The sequence below is a fragment of the Lingula anatina genome, chromosome 5, assembly GCF_051362555.1.
Source record: "Lingula anatina isolate TDL-2025a chromosome 5, LinAna3.0, whole genome shotgun sequence".
Taxonomy (NCBI): Eukaryota; Metazoa; Brachiopoda; class Lingulata; order Lingulida; family Lingulidae; genus Lingula; species Lingula anatina.
In genome coordinates, this window is record NC_141771.1 from 5880399 (window position 1) to 5903509 (window position 23111).

The following is a 23111-nucleotide window of genomic DNA, read 5'->3' on the forward strand; positions in this document are numbered from 1 at the left end:
ATAAGGGCATAGCAACTATTATGTTATGAAATAAGTCAAGTTGAGCCTTTCTTCTGATATACTTTATCGTGTTTCGTGCCTATCTAGCTTAGTCGGTTAAGAAGATATATAACCCCCCCTCCCCGCCCACACTTCTTTCAACCTGTAAGATTGGAAAGTCGGTAGTCTGGCTCGGGCAATAAAATCTCACTATCTCCACATCTGGTTTCTATCAAGCGCGTTCAGAGCTTCAGAGCTTAGGACAAACATATTGCTCCTCGGGCCAGGAAATCTGGAGAAGGGGAGTAGAGGAACATGTCTTCTCAATATGGAAAGCTATATATTTTTGGTAATTTCCTTTGTAACATTTACAAACACTAAAAAATATCCTTTCTCGAATTAATATCATGTTTACACATTTCTGTAAATATCCTGAATTAAAATACTAATGTTAAATGTCAGAGACTTTGATTTATGACGAGAGAGAGAGAGAGGTAAAGACAATCTGTAAATGTCCCGAACTAGAGGAGAGTGTTATAAACTGAACACATCTTGGCTACAACCCGTAGACAGTTAGCCCGCAGAGTGGTTTAGTTATTATGATCAACATAATTGTTTATATTTTTATTAATATCAAACAATTTTACTGTTTGCAGCTATACCTGTTTGGAACATGTACTCTGCGCCATATAATAGCAATGGTGCAAAGTGGTGATATTGTAAAATCCTGCAATAAAATTTTCTTCAAATATCAAATTTTATTAGATGGTTGAATACAACATCAGTAATAGAACACTAATAGAATTCAGCATAATGATACTGAATTGTTGTAAAGACATGAAGGAAGCAGGGTGACCATATATGCTCGGAATATTGTCGGAGAGGGAAATTTCTCCAGTTTGTTCACTGCCCTGTGAAGCCATATTTTGTGGCCTGAGATGCCGTTACTTCGTGACCTGACCTGTCAAAAGCACGTCCGTGCACTCTTTTCATCTTTTGATTCTTCCACATTAATCAAGATACGGAGTATCAATTACAATTAAGTGACCCCGGGGGGGGGGGGGGGGGGGCATGAAGGGAATAAATAATTATATGTAGTATCCTTGTGACAGAAGGTTACTCTGCAATTTATATCTTTCAATTTATGCTGTGAAATAATAGCCAGCTAGTCCGTTGATCTGGCGAATCAACCAAATGACCGTTAGTTGAGTTGCTTAACTGCTAGTAATTAATCCCCTCCCCTCCCCCCGAACGTCAAACTGGCAGGTTTCCAAATGAAGACTATACCGCAGAAAAAGTTTGGGGCCCAAAAGAGAGTCAGCCAAGTACACGTTTGGGGAACACGTTTGAACACGTCATGATGGACATTTACAGGTGTAGGACAAGAACAGAGCCTCTGGTAAACAGTTTAGAACCAAGGGACCGAACTTGATTTGAGGACCAGACGAGAGGCTTTACACGCGTATAACGGCAATTTTACAGGGGGTTTATCGATGCGGGCCCGGGGATCTATCGGTGTGGGGTCGTATCGATGTGCATAATGCAAAAATTTACTAAGGGGGAGTATCGGTGCGGGGGAGTAACGGTGCGGGGGAGTATCGGCATGACCCCTGACCTTCGGACTATCGAGACGCCCCCAAATTAATGGTTATTCTCTAACAATGAAATGAAGCAAAACATAAATAGTTTTTTTTTAACTCAACCGGATGGCTTAATTTTGATACGTTTCAATGTAAGATCAAAGTACCTGTAACCGTTAAATGTCAGTTTGCCTAGGAACGCCGCCATCTAGGTCTACAGTAGGGCCTATCCTCGAATAAACATAGTAGCATTGTCGGTTTTTGATTTCTAATAAGGTTTTCAAGAAGAGTTATAAATAAATATTGCAGACAAATATATATGACTATTTGCTCATTATTCAAATGGCATCTCAAAACTCATTTTCTCCCCTAGATTGCACAAAACTGTAGGATTTGAGTCAGAAATAATTTAACGTTGCACAGCTTGTGGACTGTTTAGAAAAGAAACATTCATATCTAATATAAATACATAATTCAAAATTTGAAAATTGAGTGAAAAAAAAAACGTACATATTTTCCCTATTCCATCTATTCATACTGTCCTTCTGTTCACATCCATGTACTGTAGTATATGCCATACCGCATTTAACAAATGGATGGTGTGTAATAAAAATGTCCAACTGCAGCTCGATTTTCATAGTTTAAAAGGATAACAACTGTTTATTTTGGTCAAAAATGAATTTTCCTGGGGTTAACAACAATTTTTTACACTTACTAATGGTTAATGAATCCATTTCTACATTCAAATTTAGCCCTAGGTTTTTTTTTTTTTTCTAAAAAGTTTTTTTTTTTTTTTTTGTAGTAATCTCTTAAGAGATTATTGCAGAGTTTAGCCTTCTATAGAGGTCACGTGGTCCGATGACAAACACAGATTTCAGAATAATTGCTTTAACTGCCGTTTTTTGTGGTAATATATTTTATATTTGTACAAGTTGTTTACAATAAATTTATCATGAAACATAGATTTCGTAGGAAGAGTTGTTATCCCTTTAAGTGATTTATTCTTGGCAGTGCTATCCTTCACCAGGGTACTCTGCATATATACCCACACTAAGCATATACTGCAGGTGAAATATTGACATCTATACGTATTACTAATCTAGAGAAAAAATTAACAGTGACTACCGTGACAGTTGATTTTTTTCTTTTTCTTTTCTTTTAATTTTTTTATTATTTTTTGTTGACCTGTCATATAAATGAGTATTACATTTTAATGGGCATGCCAGTGTACAGTGTATATGCTTGTTTACATTGGCAGAGTAAAATATTATTTTTTTGTGGAATGAAAGTGTGATGACAGCTATTGTACTTTTCAGATCAGTATTGCCAGTCAGTATCCCCAGTCTACTGTAGTTTCAAAGCCATCAAGCACAGTAACTACTGTATTATGTAGATCTTCTGTATTTCTTTGTTTTGTGAAAAGATCAATAAGACACAGTTGATGAAAAGAAATAACTAGACAGCTAAGCTTGTACATGCACATATTAAAATTGAAAATGAATCTTCATTTTTTTAAAACCAAACAGCCACTCAGTAAATTTAAAGTAAAACAGAAATATGGTTAAGCACTTCTGGGGAAATGGTTGCAAGACAGTACTAGTATATACCAACAATCAGCCTCTGGTCCCAGCCATCCCCTGCAACCAATACTGAGAGTGAGACAAACATCCTACAAGCTTTCAAAGCTGGGTGAAAATGGGGGTTAGATTAGAATATCCAAAGAATTTCCACTATATTAAAAAAAAAAAAAAAAAAAACTCTTCCCATGTGCCAAGCACTGAAATAACCAAGCATACTGTAGCCACTTAGAGGCTCAAGTTCTTCCCCCAAACTCCTCGAGAACTCTAAAATGATTCTCAATAGACCTGGGTTCATCTTTGAAATGGACAGTCTCTTTCACCTTGACTCCCAGCTTCTCCAGTTCCTCCACAAACTTTTTTTCTTCTTTTCCTATCCACTTTCTCATTGGGTCATTTATCTGATATGGCGTCACATGTACATGAACTTCGATGTTTGTCCCTACCAGAGACGAGAGTATCGTCCTGTCTGTGACCCAGGTTTTAGACCCCCCATTGTGCCCTCCATCTAGCCAATACATACTCTGCACTTGACTCACAAACTTGCCGAGTTCTGGGTCAGCCTTGGCAGCTTGGAGCTCAAAGAGAAGCTGGTTCAGCACTACACAACCCTTACTGAACCCTACTACTGATATGGGAAGGGTAGTGGCTGCCGGGTGGGGTTCCGAGGAGGCGTTGTCACTCGGACACATGGCATGTGTCTCCTCAGCTGGTATTGTGTATGCCTGGAGAACACCCATGAGAAACAATTTCTGAAGATGTCGAAAAGCACCATGATCCGTGGGCTCAGGAGAGGGCACGCCAATTTCACTGCATTCCACAAAATTTGAGAAGGAGCTGAATGTCTTGATGTACATATTGGCTGGTTTGATCACCCATATAGCACTATTTGGGTGTTTCTGGTAGAGAAGTTTGGCAGTGGCTTCCAGGCTCCACTTGATATGATGTTTGTTGTCGCGGTGTGCCTGCATGTTTTCAGGGTAATCCTGCCAGGGAAAAACTGTCATACTATATGCTCTGTTATTTTCTTTAATTAATTCTACATTACATTCCTTAGTTAATTAATTTTTACTAAGCAGAGAATGGCAAAATAATAAATCAATAAATAAAAAATGAGATCTCTAAATAAATAAATAAATAAATAAACAAATAAATAATAAACAGACTATTTCTCGTTTTTTGTCAGTCCTTATATGACCCTAAAATGCAATATTTCGCTTTCTTTGTGTTCGAAGATATCTTGTGGTTGTAACCTTTCCCCAAAAATTTATCTTACCTGAACGTCACCTCCAAAGAAAATGATATGACTGACCGCATTTCGAATATCCCCACAGAAAATAATGTCATTCTTCCTGTCGTCTTCACCATTAATCTGTATTAACCGGTGACAAGACGGAAAATTCGCCATTGAAAATGTAAAAGCTTTACTCGTAGTAAACTGGGATTTTACAACAGCTCCTGTGGAAAAACAGGCAGTAAACTGCAGAATCCGCAAGAATGTCCTCTTCAAATTCGAATTCATATATTCCGGTCTAGGCAAAAATATATCATATACAAACCCATGCTTTCGTTTTTAGATGTCTTGATAAAACAAGGCTAAACAACAACGCCTTAAAAGGGGCAGATTTTGAATGACGCACTAAATGTTACAAAGCATCAACTTTTGATGGGCGCAGACATGTTTCTCCTCACAGGGAATAGTAAAAAGGTAGTTCTAGAATGCATCATAATTGAGTAGTTCCATATTAATTCACGAAATACAAGAAACGTTTTTACCAAAATTGCATTCTTTTTTTCTTTAGTAAAATTGCATCTTAAACTAATTGAAATTTAACACGCAACACAAATTTGATTATTGACCTATTACCATATTCCTATGTTTCTATGACCTACTTACAGGGAATTATGGGATCGTGTCGTTGAAAGTTTAGCTGCTGTTATAACTCGTGAGCGACAGAAAATATTTGGTTGGTGTACGATACAGAGGTAATTTTTCTGTCATGTTTGAGTTTAAATGAAACAAGACTTTCTGATGACTTCTGTAGCACATTTAATTATTATTTATAAGAAGGACCCTAAGCAGGAATCGACCTTGAATTAGAAGCTCATATCACAGCAACCATCCTCAATATCAGTTCAAGGTTGTTTTGCTGTATTTATATTTTTGCTTTAGATCCTAAATGTACCACACCTAACTTAGATTTTCTCGTAAAGGTGTACTTTCGAGGAGTGCCCGACCAAATTGAATTTTCATGTGAAAAAAATTAACTCTCCCAACTCGCGAAGCATTGCTCGAACCTTCCCTACATGTTCATTTTGCGGGTACTATTTCGTTTATATTTACAATAGGCACGGTAGAAGAGTGACTTTGGTCACATTTGGAATTAGCGAAGAAATGGCGTCAAGGGTAGGTGATTTTTTTTCTCAGATGGATGTAATGTTATTATGACGCTATTAACAACTATTTTTTATGAAGTAACATAAGGATAATATAAAATAGATAAACTTATTTGTAACTTGCTATGTTTCACTATATCTTACCATCCAAGAAGAATGCTAATATAGATAAATAGATCATATTGATTTAAAAAATCAAAATGAAAAGGTGTGTACCAGTTAACAATTCCCTGTTCTTCCTTCAATAAGGTATTAACTAGTCACCCTAATCAGTCACCGAATCATGAAGTCAGTTTTTGCTCATATAAATTTCAACAAAAATAAGTAAAAGAAAGAAAATGATCATTATTTTGTCACACATTATTCAATTTTCTCTCAATTTTAAGGCACTTTTCGCTATGGGCAACATTTACTGGTCTATATTGTGATTAAAAGACAGAAAAACTTAAACTCATGAAAGAAAAAAGTGGGTTATAAATTATAATTCTTTGAACTGGTACATCTTGGATATGGTAAGCTGTGGTTATTAGAGTAAAGCTGTTGTAATTTCTGTTTTCTAGCTCATATGTGGAGCGAAGAAGCGGCTAGTGACATACTTGCCAGACTTCAAGTGTGCCATCAAACATGTGAAGGCATTTAGCAGCATGCAGTCCAAGATCAAAACCCAAACCCATGGACTTTCCTTTGGCCCAGATGGTGGGTGTGAGACGTCCACAGTCTAAGTCTGGGTTCCCATAGATTTAGATCGATCTGTCCGGATCGACCTAACTCCTTGGGGGTTCACGCTAAATTGCTGTCAGGTTCCGAGAGCACAAAAGTTAATCACCCCCTTACTGCTTTTAGTAGGCGGGACAGACATTTAAGCCGTTCAGGCTGACAACAATCCCCACTGGGATAGATTGACCTAAAAATCTATGGGAATGCACTCTCAGTCATTAACACTGTCAAAGGCTGCTGAAATTGTTGCTGTTTAAGTTTAAATTGTGCACATTTGTTTCAGTTATTGGTTACTGTTTCTGTTTTTAAATTAGACCAGTAGAGTACATTCTTAGATCCTGGGGTGGGTTCAAGGGCCAGTAAAATATTTAAGTACCAGTCTCTGTAAGGTTCAGAATAGGGTGGCACATGACCCTCTCAGATTTTGATGAAAATTGGTGTATTTGTTCATTATAGCCCCAAACTAACATAATGGATATTGGTTTGTTTGAATCACCCTCGGTTGCCATGGTAACAGCACTTAAAAATTTTCACCCAAGATGGCGGAATCCTGATTGCAAAATTTCAATTTCGGCTATATTTGAGCTAAAAAAAACATAAATGTGGATAAATAAACATTTTTCATTTTCAGACATTGTTAAAAATCATATCCTATTTGATCTAAAAACATATAAATAAATGTTTTTGGTGGCCTTTAAAAATTAGAAAAATAACTTTGAAAATGGGGAATTTTAAAAAATTCCAATTTTTGCTAAAATGCCCAAATTTGCAAATTTCAAATACATTTTTCATAGACTGGCCAAAGCCATCTATTATCACCATACATTACACAAGAAAGTACATGTACTGTCCTTTTATAATCAAAAATAAAATTTTTTTCAAACACATTTTTCAAAAAATTATTCAATTTTTAAAATTCTTAATCCAAGATGGCGGCAACCAAATTGCACATTTTACATATTTGTGTATATTAAAAATAACAAACATGGTTAGACACAGATTTTATATTTGTATGTTGCTAAATCCCAAATCTAGATTAAGTGAAAAACATAAAAAATATTATTTTTTGCTGGCCTTTAAAAATTGAAAAAATAACTTTGAAAATGGGGAATTTTCAAAAATTCAAAATTTTGCTAAAATGCCCAAATTTGCCATTTTCAAATACACTTTTCATAGACTGGCCAAAGCCACCTATTATCGACATACATTACATAAGGAATTACATATACTGAACTGTTTTAATCAAAAATAAAATTTTTTTCAAACACATTTTTCAAAAAATTATTCAAATTTTAAAATTCTTAATCCAAGATGGCGGCAATCAAATGGCAAAATGCCCCTATTTCTGCTTTAAACTAAACAAGCATGGATAAAAACACACATTTCATTTTTGTATCCTGCTAAATATTATATCTTGATTTAGTCAGAAGCATATTACTTAATATTTTAAACAGTCCTACAAAATTAGAAAAACAATTCTAAAAATGGCAGATTTCCAAAATTTCAAATTTTAGCTAAAATGCCCAAATTTTGCCATTTTCAAATACATTTTTCATAGACTGGCCAAAGCCACCTAATATTGTCATACATTATAAGTGAATGTTTTGAGTTAATATTAAAAAAAATCTTTTTTCAAACATTTTATAAAAAAAAAATGCAAATTTTAAAATTCACAATCCAAGATGGCATCAACCAAATAGCAAATTTTCCACATTTCCCTATTTCTGCTTTAAAAATGGATTAAAATACAAATCTTGTACTTGTGTCCTGCTAAATAACTTGATTAAGTCAAAAGCACACAGGTAAATATTTTTGTGATTTAAAAAAAAAAAAATTTAAAATGATGAATTTTCACAATGGGACAATGGGTGTTAATCTTTCAGGGTCATACAATAACAGCAATGTGGTGGTATTCTTTTGGTTGACATCCAATAGTTGAGAAATATCTCCTGCCAGTCTCAGCTTCAGTTTCAATCTCTTGTGGACTTTCTACCACTGTCCAGGAAAAAATTCCCTGATTCATAAACTACTATCTATAATGTGCGTGGATTTAGCAGTGCCAACCCCAGATTAGTTAACATTTTTATTTGATTCTTTTAATTGTATATGAATATATTTTTAACAAGTCACAGTGAAATAAAACATGTATTTAGTCTTTCTTATTTGAAAGAAAATGAGGCATCTTCTCTGCATAGTAGTAAATTATATGAATATTTATTATGGTGTTCAGCATTTTTGTCACAAACTTAAAATACCAATATATATTTTCCCTCATGCTCCTTGCCCTAAGATGTTCATAATTTATTAATTTTGCTAATTTTCTTTTGGTATACAACTTATTTGTAAGAATATTTGTTGTAGGTAAAGTCCATTGGTAACCAGCTACACTGTTAGAAGTTGTGATATCAAAGCAAAGCAGTTATCAATGTTAAGGGTGCCTCAACATGATAGTATTTGATGCATTTTGTCCCGAGAATCATGCATGATCATACATTTTGACGAGTCCAACATCAGCCTCAGCACTGAGGACTAATTTGGCATGTTACAATCAGGTAGAAAGTATCATTATGATAATTTCCCCTATTTAAGTTACTATTTACAATTTTTAATGTAAAGAGTAAAGTTAGGTCACCTGCTAGTTTTCAGTAAAGAAATATGAGAAAAATTTATGGATAACACAGACTTCATGATATCAAAACTGTGGGAGCATTATATATGCTAAGCAGGACTTGATTAGGCGAGTCTTTAATACAAATTGCATGATTATCAAGGCTTATTAAGTAATGCTAACTTTTTTTCTCATTTAGTATTTTTTGTGACTGAAAATCTAATGTACTGCTATATCTTTCCGAGAAAAACTGAGCTGCAAGACTGGTTTGTCAAATAAAGTGCAATAGTACAAACCATATCACTCCCATTCTGAAAGGATAAAACTGGCTGCTTGTATTTGTATTATTTTTAAGGCGATACATACACAAGGACCATTATATTTATCTGATCCTATCTGTTTTAACTGACCATGGCGGTCCACACATTTTAATACTGAGAATGACCTTATTTTAGAACAGTCTATTTTAGAGAAGGGGTGCCTCAAAAGTTATGGAGATCGGGCTTTTATAATCTATGCCTCCAAATTATGGAACGCCTTACCAAATTTTATTAGAAAAGCAGACGAATTTGACAGTTTTAAATCCCTTCTTAAAACTCACATTTTTAAATCTGTCTATGTCTCTTAGGTTTATATATATATATATATATATATATATAATGTTTTTAGAAGTGTTAATTTTAAATGGTTTCCAATTGTTTCAGATTTAAATATTGTAGTGATTTTTTTAATGATTTTAGTTATATTATTGTAAGGCGCCTTGAGGTAGCACGTAAGGCACCATATAAGAATATTATTATTATTATTGACAGATATCTTTTACATGTCTATTTTATTTTACAAGTTTTTTTTATTTAGAATCCTGGTTGTAAAGAACTAGAAATTCCTTCCACTTGTATGAGTACCAATTTCTACTGTATATATGAAGTATTCAAGTAATCTGTTCTGTTATCGACTTCAAGTACCTGAGAGGGCACGACGGGCCTTACAGGGCGCTGTTTTAAATTGGAGGTAGACCATAGGGACAGTCGGTCATCCGGGCACATTACCTTAGTAACCGGCATCTGGGGTAAAACAAATCGGGCAACATGGCGGATCGCATTGACTTCTATGTAAAAGTTGGCAGGCTTTATCCGAAGATATCATTCTTCACAGTGCCTGACCACTTGTGTCAGTGAGGATGAGTTATTTACCTGGTTGATTTCCTTTACAGGCTTTTGTAATTAGCTGCTGCACACCTGGTTAAGAGATAAAATCGGCCTTAACTGCCGATCGTTATCTGTGATCAGGAATCTTACAGTAGTAGATTGCAAAGACTCATTTGCTTACCTGGATGAGCATAATATTCACATCTCATTGAAAAGAAAACCATATGGAAGCAACTGATATTATCAAGGAAGGTTTCAATTGTACTAATAACTGTTGACGTTGCATATTGCTGACACACATGACGGGTACATTTTGCAGGTCTACTGAAGTGAACCGGTACTTTTTAACTCTCAGGCACGTACAAAAGTTAAATGGTGGAAGCTTGCTGTGTACCAGGTGACACTACCACTACATTAATAAAATCTAATGGGATTTGTTAAATTTCAAAGATCAACGGAAAAGTAAACGACTGTTGCAGGCTATAGGTCGTGCAAACGTGACTAAAGACGAGATTGTTGATCGAAACAAGATTTGGTCGTAGCTATACATGCACTACAAGATTTGTGTATGTGTGTATAGTTCATTTTATTATAGATAAGGAGAAAGTCATTGTACCTTGTTTGGTATTTATGTTTTTCATTTGTTACAGAAATTAATTAGTACATGTAGTAGTTACAAGAAATTGAGATTGCATCTTGTTTTGGCATGTGTGACGGTATATCAATTCGTATAGTTAAAATTAATGGGCTATAATGTCAAACTTTTTTGTTGTAAGTTATTGATGGCGTCATAAAGGTAAGAAAAAATATGTACGTCAACATACTGTATTGACAAACCTGTGAGGTAATGTCTAAATCTTTAAGTTATCAAAGTAAAATTTTTAAAAAGTTGCCATAGATAAAGCGACCTTAACTGTTAAAATAACATACAGCTTTATTGCCGTGTTTGTTATTCAATTTAATTTTAATCTTGTACGTTTTGAAACTTAACGTTCTCTCTTCCATGATATTTCGCCCGAAAAGTGCACAATAAGATTGTAAACACTCATATGACGCGTAGCTGCCAATATTAATACAGGTAACACAACGTGTCTTCTCTTCCAAAAAGTTGGCAAGCAACTGTTTATGCTGTCCTTCCAGGCTTGCATTAATATACATATGAACTGTATACAGACCAAAGAGGCCATGGGACCGATGACATTGCCCTTATCCCGTTCCCCAGGCTATTGCAGCAGCAGGTGATTAAATCACAATTTGTAGAAATCTTATTCTAATAACATCTCAGTGTTGCACATTTCCCAGGCCTTTCTTACGATCCACGTTCTAAGAAGCCATTCCTATTTCACTACCAGTACCTCATGTACATGTACAGGTACTTATTGTGGACATTTGCGTATGCAATTAAGACCAATTTTATCCCGTAACAAGTTAAACAGTAGCTTATTACAAAGGCCTGCTAACTCAATAGTCCAGGTAAATGATTCAACGCGCCAGACACAAAAGGTCAAGCACTGCCTTTGCAAAATATCTTCTGCTGTAAAATTCCCGATCACAGATAACGATCGGCAGTTATATTAAGGACGATTTTATCTCTTAACCAGGTGTGCAGCGGCTAATTACAAAAGCCTGTAAAGGAAATCAACCAGGTAAATAACTCATCCTCACTGACACAAGTGGTCAAGCACTGTGAAGAATGATATCTTCGGACAAAGTCTGCCAACTTTTACATAGAAGTCAATGCGATCCGCCATGTTGCCCGATTTGTTTTACCCCAGATGCCGGTTGCTAAGGCGTGTGACGTCAGCCCGACTGTCCCTATACTCAAGCAGTAAATAGCCGTAAAACACAAACTCACGTTGAACATCAAAACTTTATTAGAAAACCTGTATCAAAGTTAACACTGACTGTAATTTAGAGTATAGTAACTGACAGTGCTTTACTTATTTGTCGATTATATCGGATATTAACGGCAACTGCACATGAGGGAGAAGACGAGGTTTTCACAGTGGTACATGTACCTGGTAGTTTCTTGATATCCGTAGTTAGTAGTGCCGATTATTTACGACCATAAAGTTCTACCAGTCCTTTCTTGTGGGTAATTTATGAAAAATTGTATATCATGTCGTAAATAAATAACTGTGTGCATTCTCCTTCCACATACGAAACCGACGGCAATCAGAGCTCCCGCCATCTTGGATAAAATTAGTTGTGTTGTATATAAAAAAAACGATGTGCGGAAACAAATACTACACACCAGTCAGCATAAAAACAATCCAAGCAATAAATGATCCAGAAAACAAGTGCCATTTATCCAAAAAATACCCATTTCATGAGATAAATAACCTTAATTCAATTTATTTACATCTGAATGAGTTCGTAGTTTAGCAGTCACCGCTACTGCCCATGCGCAGATGGTCTTTTTCGCGTAGTTTTAGCGTTGATTGTTTTTAATGTAATTTAACCATTTTGTGTTTTGAAAAAATTTTATTTCATTTTTTGGTACCTGAATATATGCTGTAAACATCTTGTATAGCCATCATACATAACTACGTCGGCCATACGAGTTATTTGTCAGTAAATATGGGGTTACCTGAACATTTTATATAGAAAAGCATATGGGAGAAAAATTTCAGGCTTAAATATAAAACGCTCTAAAAAATAGATTATTTTAAATATGCAACTTTTCGGGCTCAATTTATTAGTTTTTAGCATAGTTCTTCACAATAAATTAAAAGAAAACAAAATCTGGGAGGGTCATGTTCCAATGCCCCTATGTTATTTTTCTGATTCTTACAGAGACTGGTACTTAAGTAATTCTAGGCACAGGCTGTATGTTACTCATAATTACTTGTAGATGTATAGGCGTGGATGAATTTTGCTAGTCTGCCATTATTTCTTATCCCACACTGGGGTTGCGCTAGCAATTTTTTTCGCTTAGCCAAATCACCCCATTTTTGTCAATTTGTTACCAAAATGGATATAATTTGGCTAAAACATGTTAAATCAAGCCCTTTTTATTAGCCAATTTGAGTCAGTTTTAGCATTTGGCTAAATTGGCGAGTGTTAGCGCTACCCCATCCACATCACTCCAAATTTCTCAAAATCTCGCTTGATTTTGCTCAAGTTGCAAGACTGGGTTATTTGGATGATTCCCATTTCCATAATTATTACATATTGAAAAATTTATCAGCTTGATTATTTTATTTATTTATGTATTGATTCTAGTAGTTTGTTAGTATTTATTTATTTGTTTGTTTGTTTGTTCATTTGTTTATTTTCCATCACCAGGTGACCCAGTGCTGTGGCCTGACATGGCACTTGGTCCATTTGCAGACAGCCCTCAGTTCCCGCTGCCAGGGTTCACGGGGGTCAACTTGGAGGAGCTGGGCGTCAACCCACAGGAGGCCAGGGCCAGGCTCATACCACTCACTGGGGTGAATTAGCAACTTCTTTCATACTTTTTCTGATAAAGTTATTGCTTGTCTTTGGTACACCAATACTGGGGTGAATAAGCAACTTCTTTCATACTTTTTTAATCAATTTATTGCATGTCTTTGGCACGCAGATATGCAAATACTTAAATAATTGAAAGATAAAATATTTTAAGAAATAATCCTTCAGTTACCTTATAATTAAGACTTGTAGCAATTACATAAGTTTTCATTAACTGTTTTAACTACTAAATAATACATAAAATCTCACCTCCTTGCGAGATGATATCAGAAAACTACCGTGGCTAAGCAAAGGATTCAAACTACTGTGTAAATCATAAGTTGCTTAAAGCATTAGAGAAAAAGCACAGTTACTACGCAATTATTCTGAAATGTGTGCTTGCCATCATATCATGTGACCTCAGATGGCTACACTCAGTAATAATCCTTTATGAGAATATTACAAAAAACCAAACTGAATGAATTCATTAACCATTCTAAAGTTTAGGAATATTGTCCTAGGACCTTTACCCTAGGAAAATACATTTTTTGGGGCCAAATGAACAGTTGTTATCCCTTTAACCACTTCATCATTTCTTTCAGCCGGAGGGTCTTACGATAATGAGAACTGTCTTACAGGGCGGTCTCCATGGTCTGAGCATCGGTCACCGTGGAGACAAACTCCCATCAACACTGGAGATGGAAAAGCTACACAGGGCGCAGCAGCATATGATGGTAGGTCTTTGTGGAAATAAATAAATAAATTTTTGTAAAAAAAATGAAATGTTAATTGTAACTCTTGCACCAGTAGCTTCTGCAGAAAATGTACAGATACAGTTATATAATTATATTATATTATATAATAATATAACATACCACAGGTAGCAATAGTTATTTTAAATTATTTATGTAATGTTACAGGTTACAATAATAGCAGACTTCTGACTAAAAAATGTACACACTTATATATATAATAGTTTTTGCAGACATGCTGAAACTGTCGGTCCGATCGGTCATGACCGGCAAAATTTGTCTGGACCGGTAAAATCTTGTACTTTGTCGGTCCAAAGGACCGACAAGAGTTTTAAGAGCCGCCATTTTGAATTAACAGTAAGCGTTCGATGTGCTTCAGAAATAAAATTATATAAAATCCACATCATTTTTTCTTCCATTTACTAATCTAGTGACACGTCAAAATGACCACATTTCGGTCACATTTACTTACAAAGTACGCTAGCCAATCGTATTATCCCTCTCTCAAACGAATGGGTTCTTCCCCATGGGGAATCCCCCTGCTCTCGATAATTACGCGCCCCGTCATTGGTATATTGGCCGCGACACACAGACAGCTATCACGAGGGCGGTCCACGCTGCCAAGCACATGTAAACATGCAGGAAAAAATGTTAACTGCTTAACTTGGACGCCTGACTCCTTTCTCAAGAACAATTATTCATATAGGAACCAAGGATAATGACGCCTGACCTTCGAAGGTACGTATACATCGTTATTCGTTCTTTTAGGGAGAAAAAAGCGTTGATAGTAGCCTACATGGAAATGAGGTCACCCGATTCACTCAGTAAAAACGATTTCAGAATTATAGGACTGAATATTATGCATAATCAATGGTGATTGTAACGATATTTAACTAATGGGTACTTTCGTTTGCATTCAGCTAATACGCGGCAGTGCCTTCCGCATTGCGACGTTTTACGTAAAAAAAGTTTGACAGTTCGGTCGCTTCCTCGAACCTACCGAAAAAACTCGATCCGTGGTGTATGAACATAATGGTTCACAGATTTTAAATATTCCGTAAGCATAAACGCGATACCTGTTACCAGTACCAGTTACAGTTTTCATATTATCAGTATGTACATTTTTATTATTTTAGATTATGATATCGTCGAGTCCTGACCAGGAAGCCGTTCGTTTCCATGCAGATGAGACAGATACAGTGAAGTGGCTAGCATGTTTCATGCATTGGCACTCCCATTCGGACTACAATCTTTACTGTTTGTGTGGCATCAAAATTTGCAAATTATTTTCAATGAAAGGAGAAATTGACCAAGAGCAAATTTTGCTACTGTTGAACAGTGGAAATGAGTTTTTTTCATTTAATTTTTTATCAAATTCATTTCAATTTGAAACAATATTAATTTTTTTGAGAAATTGATCATGATAAAATTTATAATTAACCTAAATTTATGACAGGGATGTGAAATATATGATGAATTACTTTAAGCCGTACGTGCACTATTGAATTAAAGGACAAAGGTCTAAGTGTGAAATTCAAGGACTTTCAAAGGAAGAAACAAAATCAAGCTCTTCTAAAGGCCTGTATGAACCCTGGAACTTATGAAATGAGTACAACAATAAAGCAGTGCTTCACAAGTGTGTGTTTTTGTTTTTTTTAAATTTACAACATGTCCAAATTATTTAATAGTATTACTGAATATGTATTTACAAGAGTTACTTCTGTGTACTACTATGCAAACAAAACGTTTCCATTATTGAATGGACATTTTCGGTCCGGCAAAAGTCCATTCGGTCCGGCAAAGTTTTCATCACTGCCGGTCCGAATGTCCGGCAGTTCTGAAAAGTTTTCAGCATGTCTGTTTTGTGGTAGCGCTAGCAATTTTTTTCGCTTAGCCAAATCACCTCTTTTTTGTCAATTTGTTATCTAAATGGTCTGAATTTGGCTAAAATTAGTCAAATCAAGCCCTTTTTGTTTAGCCAATTTAAGTCAGTTTTAGCATTTGGCTAATTTGGCGAGTGTTAGCGCTACCCCAGAGTTTGTTTTGACTAAGTTGTTTTTTGACTTGATGATAGTTTACTGAGTTAAATTGAAGACGATTATTTTAACAATTGAAGATAAGAGGATTAGCATAAAATCAAAATAGAAAGACATATAAAAATAGTTTGTATTCAAAAGCAAAATAATGTTTTAAAAATTGTGATAGTAATTGGCAGTTTAAAATTGAGAACAATTTGAGGCTACAGTGTATATTGCTGACAGACTGCGATTTAACACTGGGTTGTCCCCAAATGCCTGTAAAATGGAAACCTGGCCCAGTAAAATGTTGAACATTTGAGCCCACGCTGGCCACAGTGTTGCTTTGTCCTGTAAGATTTTTTTGAAAAAGTTCTCGACACAGAATGTAAGAATACTTTATCAGAAAATTTAGAAAGGAAGTGGATTTTTGTATTAGACCTATGTTGACCCTGGATGGATCTGCAAAGGACCGTTTTAATGTTAAAACATGTAACATAGTTTTGGGTGTAAAACGAGTGCAATATGCATTCTCTGCTACTGCTGCTATTACTGCTAATGATACTACTACTGTAACAGCTACAACCACTACTACCACTACTTCTACCACTAATAATAATTACACCTCCTTACGCTTTGCAGGAGAAGTACATAAGTCAGTTGGAGGAGAGGTTTGAGAAAGAAGACGACCTCTATGACAGCGAGTATGAAGGCTACGATATGTCGTCCACTTCACTGCCCAAGTTTGAGTGTGAAGTACATGACTGTCCCACCAAAGGTATGAAATAGTAAATGCTAGTGAGATTTTTTAAAGCATGGAAGGTTTTTTTTTCAATGTAAAGTATTTTTAAAAGTAATTTTCTACCTTGAATTTGCCAGAGTGAGTGAATTGTAAATGAAGTTGTAAAAAAAAAATTACAATGCACACATATATGATAATAAGTACAACTGCATGCATTTCTCAAATAGGAATAAAATAAGTGCCTTAATATAAAAGTTAATTGGAATGCACCAGTGTTCTGTCACCTGCTCTTAGTCCGTGAAGCAGTAGTTCCCCAAATGATGTGTATTTTCAGGTTGCCTTTCGTTTTAAACATTTATACTGTAACATTCAGACTTTGTAAAAGTAGTTAAGGTATACTGTGTCATAATTGTTTTATTTTTATTAATTAATTAATTTATTTATTTATTTATTTGTCTTTAAAACTTCAAACTGAGCCATAAAAAGCATGTGTACTGAAGAAAATACAAATGTGTACAATTTTTTCCCCAACTTTTTAAAGACTTCGTGGACTTGTTCCCGGGCAAGAATTTGCAGGAGGGACCGTTTACTGCAGTGACCATTACTTTGAAGACGGAGAATGACATGAGTGCATATAATGAAGACGTTGAAGAGGAGAGGGAAGAATTACTGGATCAGGTATCAGAAATTGTGAAAAATTGCGGAGGGGTGGGGGTACTCGAGGGGAAGACGTTGAGACCATTCAGAATGAGAAGAGCTTTGTGCTAGCTGCTCCTTGACCTAAATCTGGTGAACCTACATGAAAGGAAGACTGCTTAATCCTGTAATGGCCTCTCCGCCTCTTTAATGCCTCCCCACGCATTGTCCCTGTAGAGGCACAGTAATTAAATCTTGGCTCAATTCAACAGGTCGAGGGACAATGCGTGGGGAGCCATGCGAGAGGTGGAGAGACCATTACAGGTTGAAGCAGTCTTCCTTTTATGTAGGTCCACCATATTTAGGTCGTGGCCTAGCTAGCATTCGGCTCTTCTCATTCTGAATGGCCTCATGGGTATTATATTAAATGACTTTGATGAAGAACTGAAAGTGAAGAGTGATAAGGGACTCAGTGTGATTATTTCAGAAAGGAAGCTTCAAGGGGGGGGGGGGTGATAGTGTGGTTATTTCAGAAAGGAAGCTTCAAGGGGGAGGTGATAGTATGGCTATTTCAGAAAGGAAGCTTCAAGGGGGGGGGGGGGTGATAGTGTGGTTATTTCAGAAAGGAAGCTTCAAGGGGGGGAGGTGATAGTGTGGTTATTTCAGAAAGGAAGCTTCAAGGGGGGGGGGGGTGATAGTGTGGTTATTTCAGAAAGGAAGCTTCAAGGGGGAGGTGATAGTGTGGCTATTTCAGAAAGGAAGCTTCAAGGGGGGGGGTGATAGTGTGGTTATTTCAGAAAGGAAGCTTCAAGGGGGGGGGGGGTGATAGTGTGGTTATTTCAGAAAGGAAGCTTCAAGGGGGGGAGGTGATAGTGTGGTTATTTCAGAAAGGATCCTTGGGGGGTGATTAAGATTATGGATTAAACTGGGCATATAAGACAGTAGAACATTGAGAGAGAATGCATTGTTAGCATTTGTGAGGATGAAGGACAGAGGAGCATTATGTAGTGTAATGGTAATAAGCAACAGTGTTTAGTAGAACATTTTCAGTATGGTCCCAGCAACCTTGAGTAAAGATAAGGCATGGGGTTGATATTATAACATCTCATTAAGGTAGTGTATTTATTTTATTTGATTTTTCAGTTCCATGACTTGGCCCAGGTGATGTGCGAGGCTCTAAAGGGGAAGGGTTACTGGGCAGACTTCATTGACCCTTCCAGTGGGAGACCAGTGAGTGAACTATGAAGTGTTCCTAAGTATAAAGATAATTCTCTCTCTCTCTCTCTTTCTCTCTCCGCATTCAGAACGGTGGACTTACTAGTCCGTGGGTCAAATATGGCGACCTACTAAAAAGTTTGCTGTCTTATCCGCTAATAGACACTGAATAGATTCCCCATGGGGAATATTTGACCCTCTGACTAGTTTGTCCACTGTTCTGAATGAGGCTTCTCTCTCCCTCTGCCTCTCTAGGGGGACTTGGATTTAAAAGGCACATGCTGATGGAATATTTTCAAGGTGAACGCGTGAAAACTACAGTCGAACCTAAGATGAATTTATATAACATGTAGGTTCTGTACTCTGGTCAACTTATTTTGGTACCTTGGTTAGTAAAATAACTTTATTTTATGAATATTTCAGTTAAAACATACCAATTATACATGTGCATTGAATATTTCTGTCGTATTTTGTTTAAAAATATATATTCAATATTCCGGTCAAATTTTCTTTCAGTACTATGGAGACTTCACCAACGCGACTTTATTCGAGACGGACGAGCGCTACAAACACTTCGGTTTCGACATTGATGACGCTGGATGCTGTAAGGTGATCTCGCACCCGCTGTGGGGAACCCGGGTTTTCGTGGGATGTCTATTCACCAACGCCCCCAGTGACGACCCAATACACAAGTCTATGCTGATGGAGCTAAAGACACTGGAAGAGAAAGAGCCCGTGATGGCGCCAGATGAGCCACCGGCTAAGACTTAAAATATTGAAAAAAAACTGTTGGAAGTTAAAAGCGGACTTTGTATGGTGTTAGGTATTGTGCTAGTTGACATTATGTGGAGCTAAGCTTAAAGTTTATTTTTGTTGAAATAATTCAACCTTGCATTCCCCTCCTTTTATTTTCAATAATGAAAATTGACTGAAAAATGGGGTGAGGGATAAATAAGCTTGTAAATGTCCTATGATGATCATAAAAAGTGAATATGAAGTCAAAAAACACTTATTTACAGGACTGAACAGTGACGAAATATCAAAGAGGAGAGTAACAAAAAGATTTGAAAGGAAAGCCAATCAAACATGTTTAACATATTGTATTGGTATTGTATAAAAAGATTTGCGTTTGACTTTGTCAAATTTCGCTGTTCTTTCAATCGTTCGCGGAGGCAGGTATGAAATAAATTACAATGACAGATTATTTGACTCTGAACAACAAAGAGATGACGACAGCAAAGTTAAAAAGATCGTCGCATCGTCAGGGTTACAGAAAGTGTTCACAATGTTACATTAGCGCTATTTTCTTTTAAATTGCCATCTCGGCGTTGGTACATATAGCTCTATTACATGACAGGGTGGCAACCAATTTGGGGGGAGGGGGGAGGGGGGGTAACACATGATTATCACTATATATATATATGTGTGTCTGAAAAGACCTAATAATTTAATTGGATTTTTGATATGAAATCTTTCTCACCGTATTTATCCAGCTGTGGGGAGGGGGGGGGGGGCAGCGTAATAATTTTACCATATATATTAATAATTCTTTGAGAAGTTCTGATAATGTACATTGGGTTTTTGATACGAATTTTTTTTCACTGTATTTACCCAGCTTCTACAGCATCTATGGTTTCTCAGCGTATTCGGGCATCTTTGAAAAATAACCTAGATTTCTGTTCTCTCAAATGATTGGGTTCTATAATTGTGCTAAAATGAGAACATGGATTGTGCCAGAAGCATTTCTTAACGGTTTTATCTGAATTAGATATAAGCGGTATCAACTAAGGACAAAATGGAATTCCTAATCTAAATTTTTACATCACACGGTGTACAATAAATCTATGTTCGTTTGTTATAATGGTTTTTTTGTGTGATGTTTTGAAATCGCATCATATTTGTCTTTAGAAGAAATGTCCTCAAGTAAGTCGTATTGCGGTTCAAGATGAGTATCGTTTCTGTATAAAAAAGCAAATTTGATGACTTTCGAATCATTGAACGGATTTCTTGAATAAAACTTATTTAAAAGTGTTTGCGTCTTTTAGAATACATGTTACAACTGGTACGATTCGATATGTTTTACGCCGAGATGTACGTGCCTTTATTATTATTATTTGTTGCTCATTTAGAAAATTGGTATCAAAAGATGTTATCTGACATTTTTCATGGAATGGAATTATGAGTTCTTAAAAGCCGAATCCAATTGTTCACAGTCCTGTAATAAGTGGTAGCTAAGGCCTACATATTGTATAGTTGGCTTGAATTGTCATCTTCGTGCTTGGTAATACATAACACCTCGTCTTCATGTGAACGTCGATCTAGTAATGAAAATGCGTTGATGTGATACTTGGATGAACGTGATCGCCGTTAGCGTGTTGTGAAACTCCCTTTACACAAGAGCCCAATCAATGTACGCCGTTTGGGAACAGGTGCTTTAATTTTCTAAATGTAACATTGATGTCTAGTAGGAAGAGTGGATAAAATTTAATTTCTGGATTCTGTGCACGATCCACAGGATCGAATACTGCTGTTTGCTGGCAGAGGAATCTGTTATCAAATACGTGTTTGGTGTTCACCATATGGTTGTTTACGCTGTTGTTCTACTTATTGTTGCCATCATTTCATCTTATTCAATCTCTCAGCCCTGCGACTCATCACAATGCACGAAATACACAAAAAAGCATTTTGAAATGAAATGACTATTACATGTTAAAGAAAAACATCAAATTGGCAGTTATCTTAGTTCTGATTCGTTTTTAAGAATAGATTCCAAGCCATTGCTCAACGACAGAAATTCGATAAGTTTAAAGATGCTTGTGTTAAAACCCCCATAGTCAAACCTAGATATTTTGATACGTTGCTTTACTTGTGCTATCATCCGGAGCAGCCGGATCCTTGCAGTCTTCAGCTTGCTCAATTCGAATTTCTGGAATATCACTTCGACAAAAAGTGACCTCAGAGGTTGGGATGTGGACATTGGCGTAGCCGTAGGTCTGAACATTTTGGTACAGCGAGGTGGTTTCTTTTGAGGATTTGGCTGTAGAGGGAAACTCTATGTATTCCCCTCCCAGGTTTTCAGCGGTCGATTTTGAAGCCACGTCTGGTCCTAAGTCGAGATAAGTATAGGACTCGCTGGACAAATCTAAATACAGCGGATCCTGACTGCTGGTCAGGTCCAAGTAAACCGGATGTGTTGTGTTGGCTAAATCCAGATAATCAGGGATAGCGCCCTTGGTTTCAAGACCTGTCGTGTTCATAGCGTCGGTGATCATGTTGTCAATAACGGACTTCTTTGGTGACAAATTGTTAAATGCGGGATCATCTCCTGTCTCCAATGAGGTCTTTTTTGTCGCACTAGCTCTCCGGCGCCTTATAAAAAAGACCACAACAAAGGCAAAGAGGAGGCCCATAGAAATGGCGACAGGGAAACCGACGACGATGGACAGATCCGAGCTATTGGCATTGGGCTCCACTGCGGCTAGTGTAGTTGAGGGATAAACGTCGGTAGTGGAAGGGGAGACTGTGATTAAAACAGGACCATCACGGCTTGACATTGCACCGTAGCTGTTATCCTAGTTCTAAAGGTACAAATTGTTACATGTAGCTGTGTTTATCTTATTGCTGTTAAATATATATACTTATACTATGCCATCAAAAACTGTCATCCCTACTGCATTTATGTTCACTAGTTTAAGGGTACCATGAGATTTATTTTACTTTTACAGAACATCGACTAGGCAACCGATCATCTTGTACATTGTCGATAAGTGTAGCTATAGTAGAACTTTGTGCTACATGTACTTAGTGCTACCATTGAAATACCTCAACACTGTTTTTTAAATATGCGGCCCCTAAGTAAGAGGGATACAATTTTTACCAGCCGGTAACGTAGGAGGGACTTTTGATCAGCCGAACTGAAGAAAAATACTTCGTTTCACGCTTATAAAATATTCATGTTAAAAAGGCCGAACGACTTTGTCTGCTGTTTAAAAGAAACACACCTACCTCCCGTGCTTGTAGCGTAGAGTTATTGGTCCCATGCATATAACTAAAAGTATTAAGTAAGTAATATATGTCAGATTTTGATTCAGATTTCATTCACGTAGTAATTAAAACCCTCATTGCAACAGCTGCATGTGTATACACTCACTTCTGACGTAATACAAACTCTTCCCTACTGCCCGTGCTCATAACTAATGCGCCATCTTTCATAATAGTTTTCAAATATCAGTACAAATCAACAATCCTACTGCGAGTGATGCCAAATGTCCATTAAAACGGCGTCTTTGTATCATAAAAAGCGAAGAGTTGGG

At 36.5% G+C, this 23111-nt stretch overlaps 2 protein-coding genes and 2 long non-coding RNA genes across 4 annotated transcripts; 3 read left to right on the forward strand and 1 right to left on the reverse strand.

Moving 5' to 3' along the window:
- Nucleotides 1–2638: 2638 nt before the first annotated feature.
- Nucleotides 2639–4835, reverse strand: LOC106163733 (mitochondrial protein C2orf69 homolog). Its single transcript, XM_013541407.2, has 2 exons — nt 4413–4835; nt 2639–4122 (listed from the first exon to the last, which is right to left on the reverse strand). Exons 1-2 carry the CDS (start codon nt 4656–4658, stop codon nt 3373–3375), a joined length of 996 nt encoding a protein of 331 aa, XP_013396861.2. The 5' UTR covers nt 4659–4835; the 3' UTR covers nt 2639–3372.
- Nucleotides 4836–5030: 195 nt separating this feature from the next.
- On the forward strand, nt 5031–20829 carry LOC106163721 (cobalamin trafficking protein CblD). Its single transcript, XM_087012908.1, has 9 exons — nt 5031–5122; nt 5486–5543; nt 6094–6229; nt 13295–13440; nt 14041–14172; nt 16848–16983; nt 17489–17625; nt 18727–18813; nt 19315–20829. Exons 2-9 carry the CDS (start codon nt 5532–5534, stop codon nt 19567–19569), a joined length of 1041 nt encoding a protein of 346 aa, XP_086869034.1. The 5' UTR covers nt 5031–5122; nt 5486–5531; the 3' UTR covers nt 19570–20829.
- LOC147761533 (uncharacterized) lies at nt 6237–11796 on the forward strand. Its single transcript, XR_015334482.1, has 2 exons — nt 6237–10403; nt 11147–11796. It is a non-coding gene; the product is annotated as an uncharacterized LOC147761533 (long non-coding RNA).
- Nucleotides 14183–15826, forward strand: LOC147761534 (uncharacterized). Its single transcript, XR_015334481.1, has 2 exons — nt 14183–14928; nt 15327–15826. It is a non-coding gene; the product is annotated as an uncharacterized LOC147761534 (long non-coding RNA).
- Nucleotides 20830–23111: the final 2282 nt, after the last annotated feature.